General features: G+C 33.7%; 2 protein-coding genes across 2 annotated transcripts; one reads left to right on the top strand and one right to left on the bottom strand.

Annotated features, from left to right (window-relative positions):
* Positions 1–163: 163 nt before the first annotated feature.
* LOC128234015 (immunoglobulin-binding protein 1-like) lies at positions 164–16,356 on the bottom strand. Its single transcript, XM_052947955.1, has 10 exons — positions 16,200–16,356; positions 10,689–10,801; positions 8,765–8,849; positions 8,276–8,409; positions 7,391–7,526; positions 6,703–6,772; positions 6,215–6,306; positions 1,550–1,686; positions 709–863; positions 164–334 (listed from the first exon to the last, which is right to left on the bottom strand). Exons 1-10 carry the CDS (start codon positions 16,311–16,313, stop codon positions 294–296), a joined length of 1,077 nt encoding a protein of 358 aa, XP_052803915.1. The 5' UTR covers positions 16,314–16,356; the 3' UTR covers positions 164–293.
* Positions 16,357–18,656: 2,300 nt separating this feature from the next.
* Positions 18,657–23,390, top strand: LOC128235049 (protein FMC1 homolog). The gene is made up of 3 exons (XM_052949752.1): positions 18,657–18,782; positions 21,509–21,661; positions 22,972–23,390. The coding sequence occupies exons 1-3, from the start codon at positions 18,711–18,713 to the stop codon at positions 23,062–23,064; spliced, it is 318 nt and encodes a 105-aa protein (XP_052805712.1). The 5' UTR covers positions 18,657–18,710; the 3' UTR covers positions 23,065–23,390.
* The last annotated feature ends 3,229 nt before the right edge of the window (positions 23,391–26,619 follow it).

Raw genomic sequence — 26,619 nt, 5'->3', positions numbered from 1 at the left:
ATTTTATTCCAATTTTATACATTATCTTGAAAATCAAAAATACATGGATCAGATAAATTACATGATTTCAGCACTAAGAAGTCTACATAGAATAAGGCTACCTTTGAAATCCCTTGATGGAGTGCAAATTCAGATGATTTTTTTTCCTTTTCATAAACATGTCTTTATCTGTAGAATACTTGAATAGCCTTCTTTAATCTGTCACAAATAATAATAACAGGTCAAACAGCAACAGAACAAGAGCATTAATCATCACTCATCATCTAGAGTAAAATGGTTTGTTCAGCTTATTCTCAGTGTCTGTTTTTCCTGTTTCCCCATCCACGTCTGTGTTCTAAAAAGAGAAACAATAAAATTTCGCAGAAATTTACATTACTGTTCATGTAGCTAATATTATTTTTGGTAGGTAAACTATCAATTGTATCAGATATTATACAGGAAGTGCGAGACAGTAAAGTTATAAGGTTAAGTACCAAATCCTAGCCCAAGAAAAATGAAAGATTTGCACCAAATCCTAGCCCAAGAAAAATGAAAGATTTGCCCACGTACAATGACAATGACTTGTATATTGTTTGTCTATCATTTGTTGTGATTTGTTCAATTTGCTTGTAGACACTGGCAGCAACATTTTCTACCCATGAATCCTTATAAAACTTGATTAAAATGTATGTCTTTATGATTCAAGATTAAAAACCTTGCTCAACCTACCATCCTTGTACTCGTCCTTATCACGAGCCTTCTTCAGTTCATCAGGGTCATCTTCCTCTGCTTTCTTCTCTTTTTCTGCTTCCTCACATTCACGTTCAATGCGATCCCTGTCCGGATCATCAGCCCATTGCTGCATACTGTGGCCTTGCCCTTGTCTAAAACATCAAGGAATAAAACAGGGTTATTGGAATTGTATTCACAAAAATCCTCAAGAGTCAAATATGTCGTCCTGAATCAAATAATATTTCCCTATTATCATAAAAAATCACAGGTCCAACATGATTTAGAAGACACATTATTTATATTTTATATTACATTTAATGGCAAACTATTTCATTTTATGACTTTATTTTAACATCACACAATGATAAATATTAGCATGACGTCAGTTGTGTGGAATACATCTGTATGCACTAGATGGAATACGGACAGCGTATTTTGCCATTTGCATTGCTTGCAGATTTATGATACATAAATAATAGATTTAATATTGTAACAAAAACTGTATGTGATCACAGACCTATAACAACACAATATTAAACCTGTTTATCTCAATTGAATAAGAAGACTTATTTAACAAACACCACAATTCTTTTACTTTTTCGCTTTGTTTAACAGATGACTATTACCCCATAAAGTATATTGTGGCCCATTTCATCAAGAATATAGCGAGCATTTTCGTATCTACACAGGATTTTTAACAAAGCCGAATTACTGCTGTAAATGTCTACAGTATAAAATCATTTCTAGTAGTCTTGATGAAATGTTCACCCTGTCAGAAGCATAAATACCACAATTACAACACAAATACCATACAAAACAATTAAAAAAAGCAACTTGCACATTCTCTGAGAGTGTTCCCTCTTCCACCTTTTTATCGAAGAACTCTTCAATGGTCATGGTTGGGAGGCCGGGATAGCCCAGACCGTACACCTGCTTCTGTAGAGCATCCTTGGTAATGATAAAGGGACGCAGTGGCTGAAAGGAGAGAATCAACATAAACATGGATATCACTGAAGATGGAACAAATATATCTCGTGTAGAGTCATGGTTGCTACAAAAAGAAAACGATAAAAAAATGTGATTTTATAAGAACGTAGACCTCAGTAAACCATGTTGCACATGCTATTTTGTAAAATGTATGAACCTGAATTATTCTACCTCACTTTTCTCGCAAACTGGTAAATTAAAGTTTAGCAAGATAAGAAACCATTCTTGTGTTTCTGGACTGGATAAAAAAAAAATGAGGCACGCTGTGTGGCCTGTCACTCATCAAGACTCGGATTTTTTTATCCAGACCGTAAACAACCTATAGTTAATAATTAATTTGAAATTAATTAATAATTGCATGAATTAGAGGCAGGGATGTGATTGACCTGGCAGCTGAAGGGGTGAAACCATATTGGCGATTGGTTATGGGGGCGTTTAAGTCTCCCTAAGGGATTCAAGGGGGTGAATCACCCTGCCACAGAAACAAAACTGGCTTTTTAGAAGCCCTGCTGAGGGCTCTTCTCACTTCAAATTTGAAGCAAACTGGAGGTGTCAATACTACTAACAAATAAATCTCACCGAAAGCAACCATTTAGCTTTTTATAATCAGGAGAATTTTTTTTCATTACATATATTTTTATTTATTTTGGTCCCTGGAGCCATTAGATCCGCAAAGTTCTGAAAATCCGCTGATTCAATACATTCAATACATCACAATCCTGTAATCACATCTTAACAGCTTGAGCTGCTTCTCTCAGTTTATCGCAGGCTTGGAACCAAACAACTTCTAAGCACCAACGTCATCAACTACCCACTCACTGACAAACTGACAAACAAAACCTTCTAAAGTGGGATTGCACAGATATAACTTACAAATTAACATTACATACAAAATTAACTTCTGCAAGGATAATTTTCACAGTTTCTTATCTATCAGCAAACAACTTTGACGCACTCATGATTTTCACAGTTTCTTATCTATCAGCAAACAACTTTGACGCACTCATCTAGCCTCTATCTTCACCCCTACACTGAAGTAAGTTACAAAAACATAGGATTACATGCTTTCTCAAGACTAACGGTAAAAAATGCCACATTTTTCTCAAATAACCACAGGAAAAATTCCCCACAGACAAAATACCCCAAGTCATTTGTTATATTGTCTTTGGGATACTTTGTCCTGTTTTTTTTTAACTTCAAGTGATTTCATAACAATGTGTAACAAGCCAAGTAGCCAATATTCCCACTGAATACTTCATTACCAGAGAACCAACATTTCAAGACACCAATTAAAGCAAATCTCTGCAGAATAATTTATTTAGTTTCAATTAGAAAATGATTTTATGAATACAAAATGGGGTAATTTAAGTACTGGTATGAGACTTGCTGTTGTGAGCTCAGAATTTCTTTAGGGTATTGAATAATGTTTGCTTCAGTAAGTTATATTCCACAAAAGCATAGTTATTGCTTCCAAAGGACAAATTCAAGTCAATTTCAAGTCTAGAATTATCACAACTAGAAGCGCCGCAATGCGACGAAACCAGGTTTTTGTTATGGGCAATCAGAAATTATAGCCAATTAATTTGTTGTATGACTTTATCTTTACTTTTATCAAAAAGAGACATAACTAAAAATTACTCTAATTAAGTTTCTTATGTGTAAAGAGACATAACTGAAAATTACTCTAATTAAGTATCTTATGTGTTTAGTTTCGCTGCAACATTCATACTAAGTCTCATGTGAATATCTTTTACCTATTTTTTTGCATATGACAATGATTTAACTTTCTGCAAGCCAACATCACTGAATACCAATGACAATTTATTTTTACAAAGCAAATGTTTAATCTGATTATTAACACTTTTATAAAATGCAAATGTCAATTTCAATGTAAATTTACTGTTTGCTGAGCAATATTTGAGAAAATGGCTTAACATATCCATCAATTCTAACTAAGTTGTTGGGCAGAAAAACATTTTTCTATTTTTAGGAACAGTGACCTTGACCCCACCTCCCAAGCTAGCTCTTCACATAAGCTACCTTCGCTCTAAGTTTCATCAATATCTATCAATGCTAACTAAAATTATTGGGCAGAAACCATTTTTCTATTTTTAATAACAGTGACCTTGACCCCACCCCCCTCAAAAGAAATTCCAAGCTTGCTCTTCACATAAGCTACTAGTACCTACACACAAAATTTCGTCAATATCTATCAATCCTAACTAAAGTTATTGGGCAGAAACCATTTTTCTATTTTTAGTAACAGTGACCTTGACCTTAGCTTCACCCCCCCCCCCCTCAAAAGCAATCCCAAGCTAGCTCTGTACATAAGCTACCTACACACCAAGTTTTATCCATATCTATCAATGCTAACTAAAGTTATTGGGCGGACACCATTTTTAAATTTTTTGTAACAGTGCCCTTGACCTTAGCCCCACCCCCCTCAAAAGCAATCCCAAGCTAGCTCTTTACATAAGCTACCCACACACCAAGTTTAATCAATATCTATCAATGCTATCAAAAGTTATTTGGCAAAAAACATTTTCTATTTCAAGTAACAGTGACATTGACCGTAGCCCCACCCCCCTCAAAAGCAATCCCAAGCTAGCTCTTTACATAAGCTACCCACACACCAAGTTTAATCAATATCTATCAATGCTATCAAAAGTTATTTGGCAAAAAACATTTTTCTATTTCAAGTAACAGTGACATTGACCGTAGCCCCTCCCCCCTAAATAGCAATCCCAAGCTAGCTCTTCACATAAGCTACCTACACACCAAGTTTCATCAATATCTGTCAATCCAAACTAAAGTTATTGGGCAGAAACCATTTTTCTATTTTTAGTAACAGGCGACCTTGACCTTAGCCCACCCACCCTCAATAGCAATCCCAAGCTAGCTCTTCACATAAGCTACCTACACACCAACTTTTGTCAATATCTATCAATCCTAACTGAAGTTATTGGGCAGAAACCATTTTTCTATTTTTAGTAACAGGCGACCTTGACCTTAGCCCCACCCCCCTCAAAAGCAATCCCAAGCTTGCTCTTCACATAAGCTACCTACACACCAAGTTTCATCAATATCTATCAATGCTAACTAAAGTTATTGGGCAGAAACCATTTTTCTATTTTAAGTAACAGTGACCTTGACAATTTTTCTATTTTAAGTAATAGTGACCTTAACCTTAGCCCCTCCCCACTCAAAAGCAATCCCAAGCTAGCTCTTCACATAAGCAACTTACAAACCAAGTTTCGTCAATATCTATCAATGCTAACTAAAGTTATTGGGCAGAAACCATTTTTCTATTTTTAGTAACAGTGACCTTGACCTTAGCCCCACCCTCCTCAAAAGCAATCCCAAGCTAGCTCTTCCCATAAGGTACCTACACACCTAGTTTCATCAATATCTATCAATGCTAACTAAAGTTATTGAACAGAAACCAATGTTTGACGCCCGCCCGCCCGCCTGCCCGCCCGCCCAACGACAACCTCATTCTAATAACCCGGTTTTCGTTGAAAACCTGGTTAAAAATGATGAATATGAGAAAGCACCCTATGGCCACAGGAATGGTTAAATGTCATGTTTTAGAATTAATAAGATGAGCATGCATGTTAATAAAACTCATGAAAATTCTACCATTCAGCCTGAATAATTTCAGAAACACATTTGCACAATTTCCCAGGCTGATCAAAGTTCCTACGAACTTTCATGTGTGTAGGTGAAATACTTTTGTAGTTGCACACATCACAAGATTTTGTAACTTAAAAGGTCATGAGGTGCCCTACTCCTATATTATCCCCAGATGTATCGATCTTGTATAATGATACAGTCAATGACATGAATTCCCTTGGAACTTGTTTGATCATTAATGGTTACAAAGAACTCTTTAATTGTCATGGTAGGGATTAATTACTGAAGAGTATCTTTGGTGGTGATGAAGAGTGGAAGGGGTTAAGTAGAATATTTTAATTTACTGGTAGATACAGAAATACAACTTGAATGAATCAAAGGTCTAGGCAGATACACTTGAATGTGCCTGTTTCTGCGGAACATATTTGGTAATAATGAAGTGCTGTAGCAGCTGAAAGTGAGATAGACTAAGATATGAAACAAACGGAGTGGATATAATTGATATTGGTAAGAATATCAAATGAACTTTTCTAACCGTAATGGAGCTGGGGCTTGGATATTAACCCTATATAACCTGTTTTTGAAGACCATATTTGCTGATGATCAATGGCTGCGGGGCATAGAATAAAATTTCAAGATGATTGAATATTGATTGCATCAAAGAACTCTTCTATGGCCATTGAGGAATGCTGGGATAGCCGAAATGTTTTAAACGTTTCTCTAGTGCATCTTTGGTCATTATAAAGGGCTGCAATGGGTAGAAATAAAACAGATAGTAGGTGACATGAAATCCGTTGGAGTTGATTGAATTTGGAATTGATCATATATTAATATTATAAGCAGTAACAAATTTACCAAAAGTTCAACCCAAATGTGTAACTACCTGTGACTTGTGTTCCATGGGCGGTCGTTTGGCAGGGGCATCTATACCTTTACCTTTCCTCTTGGCCATCATCTCCAGAATGGGTATCTCATCTGAAACAGACACTTTTATCATAATAAAATTCATTTGCACAGTTGACTCAATGTAATAAACACATAAACATTAAAGTGGTTTTCATTCAATCATTCAAATGACCAATAAAGGGATTATATTTCGTGAATTAATATTATCACATAGTTGTTTAGTCCAATGGATTACTTTGACCATCTCTGACAAACATTCTCTGACAATGGGACCAGGGGCAGTGAGGCTCCCATTTACATTAATTGTATGTTAATTGCATGGAGTTAAGGACAGTTTTATGGCAATATATCAGCCTTGCTCCAGCTTTATTCAGACTACAGGGCTTGGACCCATAAAACAAATATGTAAGCATTCGTTTTTATGTTTTGAAAACTTTTCAGCATATAAACTACAAAGTGTCATACCTTCAATACAAACCAATTCATCTATACAGACGTTTACCCATTTCTTCAGCCAGGTGAGGTAGTAATCTCTCTGTAACAGGCAAGTATTTATTTCACTACTACTGCAAAATAAGTTATTAGAATATTTAGGATAATATGTTATTTTATATAAATCATGCTTGTTGAAATATAACATATCACAACACTGTGTGGTAAAGCATCCAGTTCTGTGTGTGTGGTTGCCGATCCAGTTATAGTATGCATCATAGGATGATGTAAAAAATGAAGACAAAAAACCTTGGATACAGAAATTGGATAAACTATGGTACATTCAAAATCTGAAGGCCAGTAATTGTCTTACCTCATCTGTATTTAAGCAAATATTTAGTCAAATACAGTTATTGTTACTTTTTCTGTTACATTTCTAATTCATATGTGTCATTGGACGCTTTTAAATCATTAAATTTGAAGTACCGGTAATATGTAAAAATAAGGTGTTTTTTAGAACTGCATTTACTTAGGTGGAAGTTCGCTATCTTAATAATACAGAAATTAAAAATTTAGCATCTTTCATAATCAAAATGTCATATTTTTCATAATACTAAAATCAGTATTAATACAGAACACTTTCCCCCATGCATTTATAACCTCTCTTATCAAGCAAGAATGTAACCAAAGAATGTAAAGAAGCATCTTATCAATGACATACTCTGACTTCATCATCAACATGGTCTTGTTCCACTGTTACCCGCAGTTCTGATAGTCGCTTCTCCAGCTCTTTCTGTTCACGAAATCTCTGTACCTTGGTTGCTCGAATGTTTCCCATAATTCTGAGATCTGCTGGCCTGCAATGTTGTTTTTTTATTTGGATATTAAAGGGAGCTTTAAAAGATCTTTCTATTCACAAACTTGCTACCGTACTTGAAGTTTCTTGAGTACTATCATTTCCCATACTATTGATAATGGCCAGTATGCAAACATAAATACTTTAAGAATGATAATTTCTTTTTAGTTTTGCATCCCCATATTATTCAAAACTATCAAATAGGAATTATACAGCTCTCACTGATTTAAAAACAATGTCGCTGGATCTTGGTCACTCAATTGTTTAGACATACTCATGATATCAGCTAGTGTGAATAATAACAGAGCAAAAATGTGTATTGTAAATTTAAGTTAATTCTTACACTTTCATTAATATAAGATCAACGTCACCTTACTGTGATGTTAATGAGTAAAGATCCTAATGTGATGTCAATGAGTCAATATAGAAAAAAATCTCTGAACATATAGCAATTTCACATGATCTATCAGTACAGGAAGAATAAATCTAAATGTGACAGAAACCACCCTGAAATGTTGGCTAACCTACCTAACAAATATTGTTTAAAGGTTAAGACAACCAAACTAATGATCGGTTTTCAATAAATAACAACAATGTAAATCTATTCTCTTAGTTCCATCTCATCACTTGTCAACATCCAATATCATATCTCCAAAATGACAAAGTGTATCAGCCCACACCTATCTTCTTACACAAAAATTGGGAGTTCAATTTTTGAGAAATTTGCAACTTTACAAACCAACCACCTACCCTGGCATACGAGGTGGGGCTGGTCTGGGTATGTCACCATGTGTGTCTGATGGCTTCTCTTCCTTAGGCTCGGCTACCTCGTAATTTGTGACAGTGTAGTTGTGACACATCCGCATATAGTCTGTGTAAAACTCCTGTAGATGAACAAATGTGTTGACACAAAGCAATTGAGACAAAATATAAGCGATGTGAGTAACGTCCCTTTAAAAAGAAAAATGTAAAAATTCACATTTTCTTCTCTATTAATGCAAATTCAGACAGAAATGGTCTTTGGAAAAAAATGTCAGAAGCCAAATTCTTGAGATAGGACGCAGGCATTTTTTTCATTGAATTCCGGGGCAAAAGAGTGTGTCCTATACATAGTATAATATGGTATCAACAATGCATACTTTCTTTCATAAAAAAGAAGTTTTTCTTGAAAATAAAGCAGTTTTACTTTAATAACTTTTATTTTCATTTTATTACAATATGGTTTATTGTGTAACCAACCTTGCTCTCTTGAACAACTTTAAGCCTTTCCCTGACTGTGTTTTTCATCAGAAAGTAACCAAGCATAGCCGGTAAAAGCATATATCTGAAAAAATTACAAAGTATAAAATCATGCCATAAATGTTATATACAATGTTTTAAAAAAGACTTTGCTTTTATTCAATGAAACAACTTGTTAAAAAAAATATTTAATAAAAACCTAAGCAACAGGTCAATACACAGAAAAGGCCACTCATGAGTTATAAATCATAAATCTGTCCTTCCCCTTTAAAAACTTGTGATATTCATCCATTGGTGTAATGCCCTTATAATGTATGAAGAAGAGCAGGGGTACTCAATGATGGCCTTAAATAATGCTAACACTCCAGGTCAGGACAAAACAATTTTAAGCATACAAAACAGGGAAGGCTAAACAAAAAAATCCTTAATGTATTCAAAATTAACACGTTAAGTTCTTAACTGCTTACAGAGAAAGGACTTTATACAGTAATTGTTCAGAGGCATAGCTTGAACAGAAAGAACTAAGTCTTGTAGGCTTGATTTGTTAGAGGCATGCTCCCTTAGGATTTTTTTAATTCTAGAATGAATGTAGAAGCTTTCTCCAGCTTATCAAGTAGGTAAAATTACAGATTTTTTAAGACAATGTTCTACCAACGGTGCAAGCAAACCATTGAAAAATTATTTTAAACAGTGCACATTTTAGCAGGCAAGGTACATAGATTGCTGGTAGACAGAAAGTATTTTTTTTTACATGATACATGTGTGAGATATATTTATACTAGCAACGATTTAGTTGATACAGAAGGAATGAAAGTTGTCACAATACTGCCTTGTTTTAGGATAGCAGAAGGTATGCATTCATGTTCATACATTGTATCTATCATAGGCAGGGCTTGATCTAGGCATGATTTGATGTTTGGGTGGAGTGTAATTTGAAAAAAATGCCTCAATACCCTCAGAAACCATAAAATAATATTGGCATTATTTACAAAAATGAATACTTGTTCTAGGAACTAAAAAATGTGATTTTACTCTACAATGGTTTTTACACATGCATGATTTTAGTGCATTTTATACAAACTATATTCTTAAAATTCTACAATTCTCAGAAAACGTGTGTGCTGTGTCGCTTGCTGTCATGTGGTTTGCTTCAGTACTGTCTTTCACTGAATGCTTAAATTCTGTTGAATTGAAGATAGCAATCATGCAACAATATCATCAAGTATTAGGTGGGGTTTTTTACTTAAAAAGGCAGTTGTAAAAGAGGTATCAGCTAGTCTGAATTGCCTTTGTCTTTGAAAGCTTTTTGCAAATACGCACCATTTGAAATGCCATGGCATGCACATAATGCAGAATATATCAAACATGTTAAAACAGAACTTATAGTGTATATAATAGTTTACATTGAGGAAAGTTATGGTTTACATACATGTGCAACTTGAATTTAACACAGACTTGATACAATTTCTTTAACCAAGTGGATATAGTTATACTAGCTATGAAACAAGAGCTGTCGTAGGACAGCGAACTCGACTTTATGCCACTTTGTCTTTGAAATGAATGCATTAAAATGCCATAACTTGTATTTAGTTTATATGGAATAACCTACCTGTGTGTTAGTCATGAACCACAGTTACAGTGTGAGGTATGAAGTCCATCAAATAAACATTATTTGTGGTCTGATTAAAACCCCAAATAGACTTAAAACTTTTAAAGTCAATCAAGGGCCATAAGTTGTATTTAAGATAATATTGAGTTATGTAACCTATTGGTGTGATGGCGATTAACAACTGTGTGAAATATGAAGTGAATTGAATGAACAGTATTGGAGTTATGACACCGAAGCCGGGGCAAGTAGTAAAGCCGTCCATTTTCATCAAATAGTAAAAGAAGTCATTGTTTAAAGGCTGCCTTACTAACTTACCTGATTTCTCCAGTGGCAACCTCTTCAATTTCTTCATTTTCACTGAACAGTCGTAGATTATTCACCATGGATATAGCCTTCTTACACAGCTCACACGCCTTATACACATATCCCTGAAGACAAAGAGAATTAGGTAGACTTTGTACCACTACAATATCCTACCATGAAACTTTGTACCATTTGGCTGGAGAGATCATACTACATATATAGATCATCATCCTCGGCACCCCAGCGTATCATAACCTATATGATATCCTGGGCAAATCAGCTGTAAAAATCTTGTACTCATGAATAATTAATAAGGTGAAATCCAGCCGCTTGATTGGTCGTATGAGACACACCTCATGCGGTGCAGAAATGGTCTAGAAGTTACAGATGTAATCTTGGTTTGAAATAATCCAATGAGATCACGGCTTACAAAACGTTTTAGGCAGGATATTGTTAAATATGCTGGTGGCTCTTCACAAACGAGATTCTTTCCTTTTTGTTATCGGCTATTTCATTGGTCGGAAAATGCTTATGAATATTCAAGATTTAAGAAGTTTCCCTAGCCAATTTGCCCAGGGTATCATATTGGTTATGATACGCTGGGGTGCCGAGGATGATAGAGTGAAGTGACAATGATTATAAATTGTATTATATATTTATATTATGTGAATGTAATTTGATGCATGAGTTGTTTCCTTTTTCTTTTTTCATTATGTCCTCTCTACCTTTTTGTGTTTGAAAATATTCTTTTAAATACATGTACATATAAGTATAAATAATTTAAATAAATTAATTACTTAAAAGACCTAGGTTTTCGATGTGTATTTACCTAGATTATTTCACAATGGTTTATACCATCCAGTAGGCTCTGCAGTGCCAGGTGAATGCGGAGGTTTTGTCTTCGCACCCAAAATAGCAGGGAATGGGCCTAACCTAGGGTCCCTGGTGTGTGGGTGCATTTGGCGGGGACTTTTCCAGCAGTTCACCCCAGCAGGGCAGGGATTTTACCTGGGCTTGGCTGGACCGAAAGGCAAAGTCCCCACTATTCCCCGGCCTTGGGGGGGGGGGGGGGGGGGGCATGGTTACAATTGACTGGTGCATTACACCAGGGTTCGGTTGAGGAGCACTCGCAAAATTTTGCGAGTGCTTTTTGAGGCAACTCGCAAAATGAAAAATCAACTTGCAATTTTATTATTTGCTTTATTCCCTTATAATATTGTCTAATTAAAGTCGAAATTTACACCTAAGACATATTATGAATATTAAAACGTATCAATCTTGAGTAACTCAACTACTAGAACTTGTTGATGGCTTATTCTTTTTGGGGAGTACGGAAAGACTCATCAGATGCTAACCGCTTTTTGATTACAAAGCTGTCCAATAATTCGACATTGTTCACTTTGTATATTTACCCTCGTCATAGGGTAATATCCATTCGGCAAGCACGGTACAGATTTCATTAAGTCTATAAGTATTAAAAGCAATAACATTATAAATTTAAAATAAATGAAAGAAACAGTAAAATTAATGTAGGATGCTCTGGACCATGAAATATATCAATCGACGAAGTCTATTCACTTTGGCAGTTGGGCGGAAATATATCAAAGGTTGATGGGGTTTACATATAGTACATTTAGCCAATGATTAAGCTAGGTGATTATGTCATTTGTATTCATTTTGTATTATGCACGCCTCGGAAAGATTCGAGATAAAACTCGGCCTTGTACGTATTTGTTCTATCTTTGAAAACTTACTAGAGCGTGACTCCGTACTGTCTTTTTTATACTGGTAGTGTAAACATGCCACTTATAGGCTGTTGACACTCGACTACGTAGCGGAGTTAATAAGTTACGATAAGTTCTACTTTCCTTTTAACATTTTGTGGTCTAGAAAAAGCCACTCGCAGAATTTTGCGAGCTTGAATAAAAGTCACTCGCAATTTGCAAATGTCACTCGCATTTTACGAGTATGCGAGCCTAAATTCGAATCCTGTACACGCTAGTAAATTGTGTAAATACTTAATAAAAAATATACTATAATATTTCCCCTACTGTCATGTTGTCACACCAGTGTGTTATATTTAGAAAGCAGATTTTCCACGTGCCAATATTAAGTACCCTATTGCAGCCTTTGGCTTTGGCTATAACAACCACATTAGCATACCTGGTATACGTAAAAACCTCCTGGGTGCGGGGTGATACAGGAATCCAGTGGATTTCACGTGAAATCCACTCAAAACGTGAAATCCACTCAGAACTCAGTAATTTTAATTAATATTTTTTTTTTTTTGTAAACATATTAGAAAGTGCCTCATGAAGGGTTTATATTTCAAATTTTATTGAAATTGGTCAAAACGTAAAGAAGTTAGAGCAATTTTTCAATTTTTTCCAAAAATAGATCGGAAATCGAGGTGAAATCCAGATTCCGATAAGTGAAATCCACTCATAACTCATTAATTTTAATAATTAATTTTCTGTTTTTGTATATTTATTAGAAAGTGCCTCATAAAGGGTTTATATTTCAAATTTTATTGAAATTGGTCAAGAAATGAAGAAGTAAGAGCAATTTTTCGAAAATAGATCGGAAATCGAGGTGAAATCCAGTTTTCGAGAAGTGAAATCCACTCTTAACTCAGTTTTATTAATTAGTAATTTTTATTTTTTGTATACATTTTGGAAAGTGCCTAATGAAGGGTTTACATTTCAAATTTTATTGAAATATATCAAGAAATGAAGAAGTTAGAGCAATTTTTCGGAAATCGAAGTGAAATCCACATTTTGACAAGTGAAATATACTTTTTCAGACGTGAAATCCACTCATAACTCATTTATTTTTAACAATTTTTTTTTTGTTAAACAAATAATTGAAAGGGCTTCATAATGGGTTTATATTTCAAATTTTATCCAAATTGATCCAAAAATAAGAAAGTTGTAGACCTATTTTGAAAAAAGGTCGGAAATCGAAGTGAAATCCACATTTTGACAAGTGAAATCCACTTTTTGAGACGTGAAATCCACTCATAACTCATTTATATTTAACAAATTAATTTTTCTGTAGAACAAATAATTGAAAGGGCTTCATAATGGGTTTTTATTTCATATTTTATCCAAATTGATCCAAAAATAAGAAAGTTGTAGTCCTATTTTGAAAAAAAGATTGGAAATCGAAGTGAAATCCACATTTTGACAAGTGAAATCCACTTTTTGAGACGTGAAATCCACCCATAACTCATTTATTTTTAACAAATTATTTTTTTCTGTTGAACAAATAATTGAAAAGGCGTTATCATAGGTTTATATTTAAAATTTAAATGGAATTGGTCCAAAAATGAAGAAGTTTGATAAATATATTTAAAATTGATCTGAAAGCGTAGTGAAATCCACATTTTGACAAGTGAAATCCACTTTTCCAGACGTGAAATCCACTCATAACTCATTTATTTTTAACAAATTATTTTTTTTGCTGAACAAATAATTGAAAAGGCATTATCATCGATTTATATTTAAAATTTAAATGGAATTGGTCAAAAAATGAATAAGTTAGATAAATATATTGAAAATAAATCTGAAAGCGAAGTGAAATCCACATTTTGACAAGTGAAATGCAATATTTGGGAAAGAAATCTACTAAGTGTAAAGAAATAAATTCAATCAAGTATCTTAATATTAATACAGTAGTAGTTTGTGTCCGATGATTATATTTTAATGTTTTTATGTTTTGTTTACTTACATTAGTATCATTTAATCTGTTTTTCATATTTTGCTATTGTTTATTTTGTGTAATTATTTTTCTTCACTGTTGTGAACATACCTTTTCATTATCTCTCATTATTGTAAATCAAGTTAAACATATGATTTCACTTGGTGTAACTTTGCTCTGTTGTATTTGTTTGTTTCTTTTTTATGATTACGTATATCAACCAATGTACATGTATAAATAACCATAAATAAATGTCTGGCATAAACAAATAACAAAACAATTTTCGGATTATTTATTAAATTTTTAATATTTTCAAAATTCGAAAGTAAAAAAGGGCCATGATTGAGGGCGCCTCCACGTGGTATGGCCTGGATGTGTATGGATATTGTGTTTATCATGAAAAAATTAAACAATTATGCATACACAACAGAACGCCCTAACAATATAACTTCAACTTTCTTATTTTTGAATCAATTTGAATAAAATTTGAAATGTAAACCCATTATGTAGCCTTTTCAATTATTTGTTCAACAAAAAAAATAATTTGTTAAAAATAAATGAGTTATGAGTGGATTTCACGTCTCAAAAAGTGGATTTCACTTGTCAAAATGTGGATTTCACTTCGATTTCCAATCTTTTTTCAAAATAGGTCTACAACTTTCTTATTTTTGGATCAATTTGGATAAAATATGAAATATAAACCCATTATGAAGCCCTTTCAATTATTTGTTCTACAGAAAAATTAATTTGTTAAATATAAATGAGTTATGAGTGGATTTCACGTCTCAAAAAGTGGATTTCACTTGTCAAAATGTGGATTTCACTTCGATTTCCGACCTTTTTTCAAAATAGGTCTACAACTTTCTTATTTTTGGATCAATTTGGATAAAATTTGAAATATAAACCCATTATGAAGCCCTTTCAATTATTTGTTTAACAAAAAAAAAATGTTAAAAATAAATGAGTTATGAGTGGATTTCACGTCTGAAAAAGTATATTTCACTTGTCAAAATGTGGATTTCACTTCGATTTCCGAAAAATTGCTCTAACTTCTTCATTTCTTGATATCTTTCAATAAAATTTGAAATGTAAACCCTTCATTAGGCACTTTCCAAAATGTATACAAAAAATAAAAATTACTAATTAATAAAACTGAGTTAAGAGTGGATTTCACTTCTCGAAAACTGGATTTCACCTCGATTTCCGATCTATTTTCGAAAAATTGCTCTTACTTCTTCATTTCTTGACCAATTTCAATAAAATTTGAAATATAAACCCTTTATGAGGCACTTTCTAATAAATATACAAAAACAGAAAATTATTTATTAAAATTAATGAGTTATGAGTGGATTTCACTTATCGGAATCTGGATTTCACCTCGATTTCCGATCTATTTTTGGAAAAAATTGAAAAATTACTCTAACTTCTTTATTTTTTGACCAATTTCAATAAAATTTGAAATATAAAACCTTCATGAGGCACTTTCTAATATGTTTACGAAAAAAATAAATTATTAATTAAAATTACTGAGTTCTGAGTGGATTTCACGTTTTGAGTGGATTTCACGTGAAATCCACTGGATTCCTGTATCACCCCGCACCGAACCTCCTTATAAAATGTAGGTGCAGTAATGAATTACGGTACATAACTGAAGTAAATAAAAACAAAATTATTTTTATGAAAGAAAGTTGCGAAAAGAAAATTTTGGAACTAACAACTAAATATGTCGCAACAAAATGACACAAACATCCGAATTAGAAAACATCCGAAATAATAGCCAATGCTCAACGATGCAAAAACTAGGGTGACTGTTTCTGTCATTACCTGAACTTTATCTGATCCGGTTGGCTCATCTATTTTCTCCAGGATGTCATACAAGTCCCATATTTCTTTGAAAGTTTCGGGCAAATTTTGCTCACTGTTGTCAGCTTCGGCCATGACTAATCATACTCATAAAACGTTTGGAAGTCGTCTTCTAGACACAGATCAAGATGGCCCGGTCCCTAGACTTACCGAAATACGATTATTTACCGAAAGACGGATAAAATTACCGAAAGACGCATGAAAGTTACCGAAAGACGCCTTCTAATGCATTTATTTTATTGTTTTTATATTAATATTATACAAATACATTACCAAACAAAATTTTAGAGAAAAATATTAAAATATAATGATGTAATAGGCAGTTGAACTTTCAGTGTTCGAGATCGAATTCCGCGTGCCGACTCGCCAACCGAAAGACAGATAAAAGCTTCCAAAATAATCAATTATTCCAATTAATGATGATCTCATAATATTCATATAACTAAAACACACTCATAAAAATGAAAAAGTTCATGAAAATATTTACTTATTGTTCAATTGAATAAAGACAATATGTCAGTGAAATAATTGTCTCCCTTCGCCAACCGAAAGACGATTTAACGCAGGTAAAAATAACTTATTAGTTGTTGTATTATGAAAATGATTATGAATTTGGATTCAAATAATAGAATTTATATTCTTATGGAAATGTTAGATCAATAAACAGCATTTGAAAGTATTTTGGAATATACTTGAAACATTGCCTTTGAAATAGGTCGAAAATGTCGCTAAAATCATTTTCTTTTAAACTAACTTAGATCTACAGTATAGTTCAGGGCTTTCAAATTTTAATTTTTGTTTATATGAAAATTGAAAAAAGAAGTTTTTAAACAGCGAAGTTCTCATCTTCAGATAAATTAGCTTACTTATGGACACTAATAACCAGACCACACCAAATCAGGCGATGTTTAAAACAACATAATTATCACCCGGTATATGACACCCCACAAAGTAGCGGCACGGTTTTTGGGGGACAGTTTGGTATTATTGAAAGTGTGTTCATTTGGGTAAACCCTTTTCCGCTCTGAGACACGTGTTGAGTAAATACCATAATAATTACGCATTAAAGGACCGCATTACGTGTACATTTATAATTGCGTGTGATTTTCACACAAATTGACGGCTTCATTTGAAGATTCATAAATAACAATCGCGAGTAAAAAGGTAAGTTATTGCTGTGAGTATTAAAGAAGTCCAAATTAATAGAACTTAACACTCTAAAATCATTAATGATGGATGAGTTTCCTAAGACCTTAAGTCATGGAGTGCCAAAAACCTCAAATTTGTTTGTAAATCGTGTGCATATAGTGGATTATCATATGATGCCGGAAACTCACAACCCCAATTTTCCGTCATGTGGACGATGATGTCTGTTGACATAAGCAACTTTGTACCAAACCATTTTGTACCTTTAGTAAATGATAGCCAAATCACTGAGTTTGAACTTGTAAACACGTGACAGTTACTTGTTACAAACAACTGTCCGTCAATCGCCGCTGCAATGGTGACCCCCCCCCCCCCCAATTTTCTTAGGCCCATGTTCATACACGACCACAGTGATTTTGAAACATATAGTCACTTTTTTCATCACCTGAAGCTCAAGTTAGGAGTCAGTTCCGACGATGAAGATATCTACATAGTTAATAATAAATATTGCACATAATAATAAAACATTATTGTTTGTATGTCTGACACATTTGTTTGTAACACAAGGTGAATTTTCAATGTACATTTACCATAGCTTTTGTCATTAACATGTATATGTCTTTGTCAATGATTTAAATACATATTGTAAGTTAATCATTTTATTTTGTATTTGCAGCGTTCAATATTTCATGTAATTTTATTATGTGTATGACTTATGTTTTATGCAGCCTTCCATGTTCGATGTTAATCAAATGTATGTGTCATGTATGTAGAGAAATGATGAAAAATAAAATAAAAATTTAGTATTAAGTTAACTGTATATATTTGTCATGTTCTTACTTCACCTTAAACATATCAATAAATCGTATTTCGGTTGAGAACAGGAGAATACTCTTATTGGCTAAATAAAGGAAATTCTTTTGTCAAAAAACTCATTATTTCTAGATATATATTTATAATTTTTGGCTACAATGTGTAAAATCATCAAATATATATGAATATTAAAAATAAATACAATAGCAAGCGTCTTTCGGTAAATTTCTATCATGTTTACTCCAGTTTAACCATATCCATAAATCGTATTTCGGTTGACGACGGGAGATAACTCTATTTGAATAAAAAAGGGAAATTCTTTTGTCAATAAAGTCATTATTTCTAAATATTATTTTATAATTTTTGGCTACAATGCGTATAATCATTATATATACAAGATTATTTAAAAATAAATGCATTAGAAGGCGTCTTTCGGTAACTTTTATGCGTATTTCGGTAATTTTATCCGTCTTTCGGTAAATAATCGTATTTCGGTAAGTCTAGGGACCCAAGATGGCCGCGCCCAGGGAAATGATGTCCTTGTACAGAAATATACTGAGAGAACTTCGATTAGCTTATCCAAACGTGAGTCATTTGATAACAATAAGACATAAAATTATATATGAGCAATCATCACACAAGAAAACTAGCGTGTAAGCTTATAAGTACAAGCAAACTTAAAAACGGGATAATCATAAAGTATCAGATCACAGGCCTCACATTTTTCAAATTTTGGGATAATTATCATTTAATTTTTAGGGATATTTGGCTTAGTTAGTATGTGGTTAGATGTTTTATTATGTCCCATTACGTGACAAACAGCCCAAAAATTTGGCGCTGCCTCATATATTCTGGTGTCTGTGAGCCAGTTACACTGCCAAATGTTTTTTTGCAAAAAATGCTCTGCCTTTGTGGGAGAGATTGAGTCATAGCAGTCAATTTTGGGGATATATTCTGTGGTAGCAAACATGGCATGTCTCCGCGTTAATCTGCTGCTATTGCGCATGACTTCAGGAAACATGCATGCTGCATATCGCCGCAATGCAGCTTACCACGACATTTTTATCAGGTGCTGTGGGTTCAAAAAGAATATTGTACTCTCGCTCACCTGATAATGAGGGTAAACAATCCCCACACTAGCAGGGTTTCCGCCAGGCCTTTATGGCTTGTCCGGCCCGACGTGCCTTCCGCTGGGATGGCTAATTACTGACACGCGCTAATTATGCCGACATGCTTTAATCCGTGCAGCAACAATCCTTATCAAAACAATCATCAGTTTGGCAATACACAGTTTCGCTGCGATTGCAACGGTTGACTGACAGCCAGAAGGCATGTCGGGACTTATTACTGCATTTGTATCAGCCATTCAGGATCGACGACAGCATGAATTCAAAGTAAACAATAAGTTGATTATTTTATCGTTCTTTTAATTTATTTTGAAAAAAGATAAATAAATCTGAAAATACTCATTACATTCCCTTTAAGTTATTATTTAGCAGACCTGGCTTGAAAATTATTAGCTGTTGCAGCTTTAAATACACCCACGAGCAGTCACTTTGCTACGGGCTCTTTTGTGTTCCAGCATGCAGACAGCGTGTTTCACACATTTTGCTGTGACGTCAACGATGTCAATATAAATAATATCGCAGTAAATGAAACATGAGTCGATCAATACGGTTTACGATCAATACCGTCGATATTGTATTGTCGGAATACTTGAGAAATACCAATAATAAACAATGAGTAACAATTAAACCTTTTCGCAAATATTTTTAATGTAAATCGGACTTGAGTTGGTAATTCTAAATCATAGGAACATAACTGTAAACGTGTTTAAAATACAGGAAATTGCACCATTTTGATTACGAAAAAAAAAAAAATTGACGTCGGGAGGGGACAACCCTCCCAAACCCTCCCCTCCCGACATGCCTTATGAATTTCCTGGCGGAAATCCTGACTAGATAATAAGGTCGCTGGAATATTTAGTGCTTGTTAAAGCTGCACTCTCACAGATTTACCGTTTTTACAACTTTTTTATTTTTTGTCTTGGAATGAGCCTTTTTTTGCGAAAATCCATGGAAAACAGTTATATGAGACTGCAGACTCAAAAATAGAGATCAGATTTTTAAATTTAAGTTCAACAAAATGTTTTATGCATTTTTCTTAAACCGTTATTAACGGCCATAAAACATTACTTTTCGAACAGAAATATGAAAATCTACGATCTGATTTTTTGTCAGCAACCTTATATCATTGGTTTACAGATTTTTACGCAAAAAATTGCTCTTTCCAAGACAAAAAATAAAAAAGTTGTAAAAACGGTAAATCTGTGAGAGTGCAGCATTAAAGCATTTTTGAAAATAAGTTAATTGATACTAAAATATACATGCAAATGGGCTTTCACGCATTTAGGAAGAGTTTGCACCAGTATCTTCGTTCCTATTTCTTTGTTTGAAGAGCAGAGGTAATAGTTTTTTCAAAAACAAAATTGAGTTTAGTTTTCATTTAAAATCTTATCATTGCGCAAAGTGTTTGTTTAAATGTGATTTATTATACATGTATGTTATTATTTAAAGATTCACTATTGAAAGTGATGGGGGTCAAATCCACGTGAAAAATTAACATGGCTGAAAAAATTCTTGCCCACTTTTCATGTGGAAAAAATCCCCTAAATGTCACTAGCTATTTTAAACCACCAGTAATATATATCATATAATTATAGGCTACATTGTTTCCAGTGTCTTATTTATTTACATTCAAACAAGTTTAACGAGGACATTCAAAATTATGATTAGTGTAAATAAGGTGACAATAGTGTCTGAAAACTTTCACAATTGCAAGCATAATTTTCAGGGTTCAAACTACATTTTAAAAATGAAACAAGAAATAGCCTTCAGAAAATTGAAAAAATCTACCGTAATTATGGTTGCTTGTCAATGCCAAGTATAGTGTTGGCACAATGCAGTGAGACACAGGGCAAATTAAAGAAATGAATTGAACGGGGTGCTAATGCTCATATTGCAAGGTTTAGTGATTTTTTTTTTAAAAGATAACACCCACAGTAAGGAAAAGTCACAGCGATTAGCCAAATCTGCAAAAAAGCGGGTTTTGGTAGTGTATGATAGCATCCTAAACAATAATTGTCACACTTTCAAAATCCAAACTTCTAGGACTGTCTGCTCATAAGACTCTCATCAAGTTTGACACAGTCAGTACTTGTTACTCGTTAGTGGATGCACATCCTTATATTCAGATAGAAGAGTTATGTGACCTGTATCATTTAGTGAACTATATTTTCATTTCATTCACAGGGCAAGTACAAGGAAGCACCAGCCTATCGCTATGTGAAAAAGCAGTTTCGGGACAACAAGCGAACAAGTGAACAACTGTGCCGTAGTCCTATAGAAATGGCTCACTATGCAAGGACATACCTCTGTTACATGCAGAGTGTGGAGAAACACAGGGTTTGGATCATCATTTTAAACACCTTTTTTATAAATTATTACTACGTTTGGACTATAATTATTATTGATTTAAAAGCAGGATAATATTATATTTCATCTAATTTAGTAGTAATATTCTGAAAATATTATCAATATCAAAACAAGGTTAAAATAATCTTAAATCTGTAGAAACACACCAGATGGCAGTAAGTTGATTTTAACACTCCTGAGCTTCTTGGACAATCCCTTTGTTAACCCTTTCGAGGCCACACTTATTTTCGTTCAAAGTCATTAAAACTAAATGGTCAGAATATTTATCTAGAGTAAATCTAGGTCAAATTTGATCATTGGTTATATGGATTAAAGAACAGGTCATAAGGTCAAATCCAAGGACAACCTGCATTCATCCTCACTTTTAGGGACACAGGTGTATACCGTATTATATCATGTATAGGACGCTAGCATAGCTATATAGGGCGAAGGCAAAAAAAACATTGAGAAAACGGGTAAAACCCTTTAATATATAAGATAGGACGCAGCGGAAAAATGTCAAAATCGGAGCCGAAAAATTGAGGTTGGTAAAGTATTTATAACATATATTGAAGTAAAAAAACAAACAAAAATTGTATAAAAGGCATATTTCGATAAGTGTCTTGTGTATTTCGATAATTATCGTCATATTTCGGTAATTAAACGTACACAACAATGATATATGTCTTGACATTTTGAGAACATTCACGCATAATATAAGACTTATAACATTTGAAAAGATTTGATAGTGACAATAATGCTACTTTGCGTTATGCACATTCTTTTATTATTTTTTTATAACAATAACATACAACAAAATGTTTTGTAAAATATCGAAACATTAATATCATGAACAACGATGATAAATACCTCCTTTCCCGATTTTCTGTTGCCGTTATAACTCAATCCAGTTAAAGTGCTGACTCACATCGAGTTTTTGTGAGTAGCGTCCCTTTTGTAAAAAAGTAAACACTCGTGTTTGTTTTCAATTTATTTCTCAATAAATCATTTTAAAGTAAACATTCAATATATTTCTGCGTGTGTTAACTTGCATGATTTTACCTATGTCAGTTGTTCACTTCGGTGACCCAGTACAGATACTTACTATTACCACGTTCTTCCCCGGTCCGATATTTTCGACCTGAAAGGGGGAAAAAAAACAGATGAAATTCTAATAGCATAGAAAGGATGCAGGCAATTTTTAAGACGATAATTGGGGGTAAAAAAGTGCGTCCTATGCATGATATAATACGGTAAGGGCAACCTGAGAAGATCACTGTAAAATGACAATTTTGTTTCAGGAGCTTCACGATCATTACAAGGGAGGTGGTGAACGGACTGTGGAATCAACAGCTAACTTAGTGGGACTTGGCCTACCAAAAACTAACCACTGAAAAATGAACAGCGACATTATTTCTACAGTTACAAGTGCTTGAAAACCTTCTGTTGGTCTGGAGCTGTAGCTACTTACAGTTACTGTGGATAAATAGACCTGACTATTAATAACCATAGTCGTTCATAAGTGCAAGGTCATAATTAAGCACCAAATCTCTTGATTATGCCTTCAACCTACTAGCCAAATAGAAGTGACAACATGTGTATTTATGTGATAGGCTAACATTTTTATTTTGTAAATAGCTAACCATTGATTGTTTTGTTGCAAGTATGTCAGAAATACAATTTAAAATGTTGCCCTTTAAAGGCAAAAATCCCAATTCAATTTGTGTTCAGTGTCACTCAGGAGAATGTCTGGACTGTAAACCAGTACATTTCTGTTAGTCTTTTTTTGGTCTTGATGGTCTACAGTTTGCTAGTTTTGTTCAGGCTCTAACTATTCCTGGCTTAGAAAGAGCTGGTACAGAGTGACAAATACCCCTACACGCCTCCTTGACACAAGAATGGTCAACAGGGGCCTTTACCCCGTCAAACATTGGTGGATTGTAACATAGTCAAGTTTTACCTGTATTTTATAGTGTTCAACATGTGAACCAGATTTTATTTTTTTTAAAACCATTGTACCCGTCTAAAGTAATCGTCCAGACACCACATTGGCAAATTCTATGTTGAAGGGCAATAACTCTATTAAGAACTGGTAGTTTCTAATTTAAGTCAAACTAGACTTCCATTTAATGGTGTTAAACATATGTATCAATTATTATTTAAATCCATTGACCCCGTAATAAGTTATTTTCTGGACATCTTTTTTTGGTGCAGTTGAAAAGGGGCCACAACTCAGTAAATAATTGTACTTTGCAACTAAAGTTGAATTTGGTCTGTATTTTATGATGTTTAACAAACGTGTGTACCATTTATGACTTAAAGCAGTCATCCCTTTCATGAGTTATCATTGGAATACCATATTTTTGGCAAATATTAAGTTGAAAAGGAGCCATAACTCGCACCATGTAAATTGTAAAATGGTTTGTCAACAGAGTCACTTGACCTGTATGGAATTTTTACCAAAAATTATTTAAATCTGTCAACCTTTTCACAAGTGATCATTCAAGGCCATCCAACCTACAGACACGCTGGCTCCTATAATTATATTCCCACCAAAATTAGAGCTTCTGAAGTGTTAGCACAATTTTGAACCTGCATTTTCACAGATTGACTGTTTTGACAAGTTTTTGTCTTTGAATGAGCCAATTTTTGCGTGACTATCTGATAACCAGTGATATAAGACTGCTGACAAAGATCAGCAGCAGTTTTTCATATTTACGTTTGAAAATTGATGTTTTGTGGATAAAAGCGTTACTAACACTTTCAGGAGAATGCATAAAATATAAATTTTTGAACATTAATAAATTTTGCGATCTGATTTTTTGTCAGCAGTCTTGTATCACTGGTTTCCATGCATTTTTGCCAAAATTGGCCTGTTAAGACAAAAAATAAAACGTTTCAAAAGTTCAATCAGGCGTAAAATATGTAGAGTGCATTTGGCGCAATGTGGTTAAGTATGCCAAATTTTTTAGTATTATATGAGGTTACTCAGATCACCATTTTGTCAACCCGCATTTATTTGTGAAAAATGCGGCTGTGCAAGGTTGAAAATGCCCGACAAAGATTTGGAAGTTTCTACATGGACCAGTTACTTTCATGGAAAGACCTGTAAAAATTTATTTCAAGATCACATATATGACCAAACAGAGCAAACTTGACCAAGGTATAGGGGGATCTTACATACTGGGATGCTTGCTAAAGGCATTCTTTCGAGATTAAAATGTGTGCAGAAAGTAAACCTTGATGTGCTGGAGTATGGTCAAGTTTGACAGTTGACTCCTTGGAAAGTTGCAAAGGCTGTGTGCCACATTGTACAACACAGCTCTATGAGAGAGCGCTCCTTGTCTGAGCAATAAGCTCCCTCTGCTTACACAGGAGTTGGTTTATAGCTCTCTATAACAAGAGGGCAATCGTGGCCCTAAAATGCAAGTTTTAAACCATTTTTCTGTGAATGAATTAGTTTTGATTTATGGCTATACAACTAGGGATTTAACTATGATAAGAGTATTGGCAAATGTTCTAGTGGTGAAAGTCATCCAAGCACATAATATATTTGTTTTCAAGACTGAACAGATGGTCCAAATTTCATTGCGGTAAAAAATAAGAAAGTAGGTCACAATGCCATAGTAAAGCTCATCCAAAGACATTTTTATTTGTTTGCAAATCTGCACTCATGGTCTACTGTATATTTCATTGCTGTAGCTTAATTTTTAGCTCGACTATTCGAAGAATATGGAGAGCTATACTATTCACCCTGGCGGTGGAATCGGCGTCACACCTTGGTTTTGCATGTAAGCACCTTTAAGTCATTATCTCAGTAAATACATCTGATTCAGTTATTGCATTGAAACTTTGGATATGTATTCCCAACTATCTAACATACTAAATTAATGAAGTTAGATAACAATTATTTGAATATAATGCAAATAATAGGCCTTAATTATTCGACTTAGAAATTCTGGTTAAGGTTTTGCGTGTAAACACACATAGGTTACTATCTCAGCAACTACTTGAGGTATTGCATTGAGACTTTATACAATGGTAGTCAACCATCCAACCTACTTAATCAACAAAGTTAGATAACTCTAGTTTGCATTTAATGCAAAATAATTGCCCTTTATTATTCAACTTAGAAATTCTGGTCAAGGTTTTGCATGTAACCACATTTAAGTCAATATCTCAGCAAATATATCATGTATGGTATTGAAACATTAGATATGTATTCCCAGATAACACTTTTTTGAATATAATGCAAATTATGGGCCTTTATTATTTGACTTAGACATTCTGGTTAAGGTTTTGCATGTAAGCACACATAGGTTAATATCTCAGCAATTACTTGATGGATTGCATTGAGACTTTATACAATGGTACTCAACCATCCAATATACTTAAATAACCAAGTAAGATAACTCCAGTTTGCATTAAATTAAAATAATGGCCCCTTTTTTATTCGACATAGAAATTCTGGTTACGGTTTTGCATGTAACCACTTTTAAGTCAATACCTCAGCGAATACATCATGTATTGCATTGAAATTTTACACACAGGCTCCCACCTATTTAACCTTCTTATTTAATCAAGTAAGATAACTCTATCTTTTATAATATATAATTTTTGCCACTTTATTATGCGACCTAGAAATTCTGGTTAAGGTCTTGCATGTTAGCACACATAGGATAATATCTCAGCAACTATTTGATATATTGCATTGAGACTTTATACATTGGTATTCAACCACCCAACTTAATTGAATAACCAAGTTAGATAACTGTATTTTGCAAATAATGGCCTTTTATTATTAGACTTAGAAATTCTCGTTAAAATTTTGTATGGAACCACATTTATGTTAATATCTCAGCACACCTTGTATTGCATTGAAATCTAATCTAACAGTGATCCATGCATGTTTCGCCTGAACGCTTAAATCCTTACATTGAAAAGCGGCG

This window comes from Mya arenaria, chromosome 5 (assembly GCF_026914265.1).
Source record: "Mya arenaria isolate MELC-2E11 chromosome 5, ASM2691426v1".
NCBI classification, from domain to species: Eukaryota; Metazoa; Mollusca; class Bivalvia; order Myida; family Myidae; genus Mya; species Mya arenaria.
Note: the sequence above shows the minus strand (reverse complement) of the source record. Positions and strands in the feature narration are given on the sequence as shown.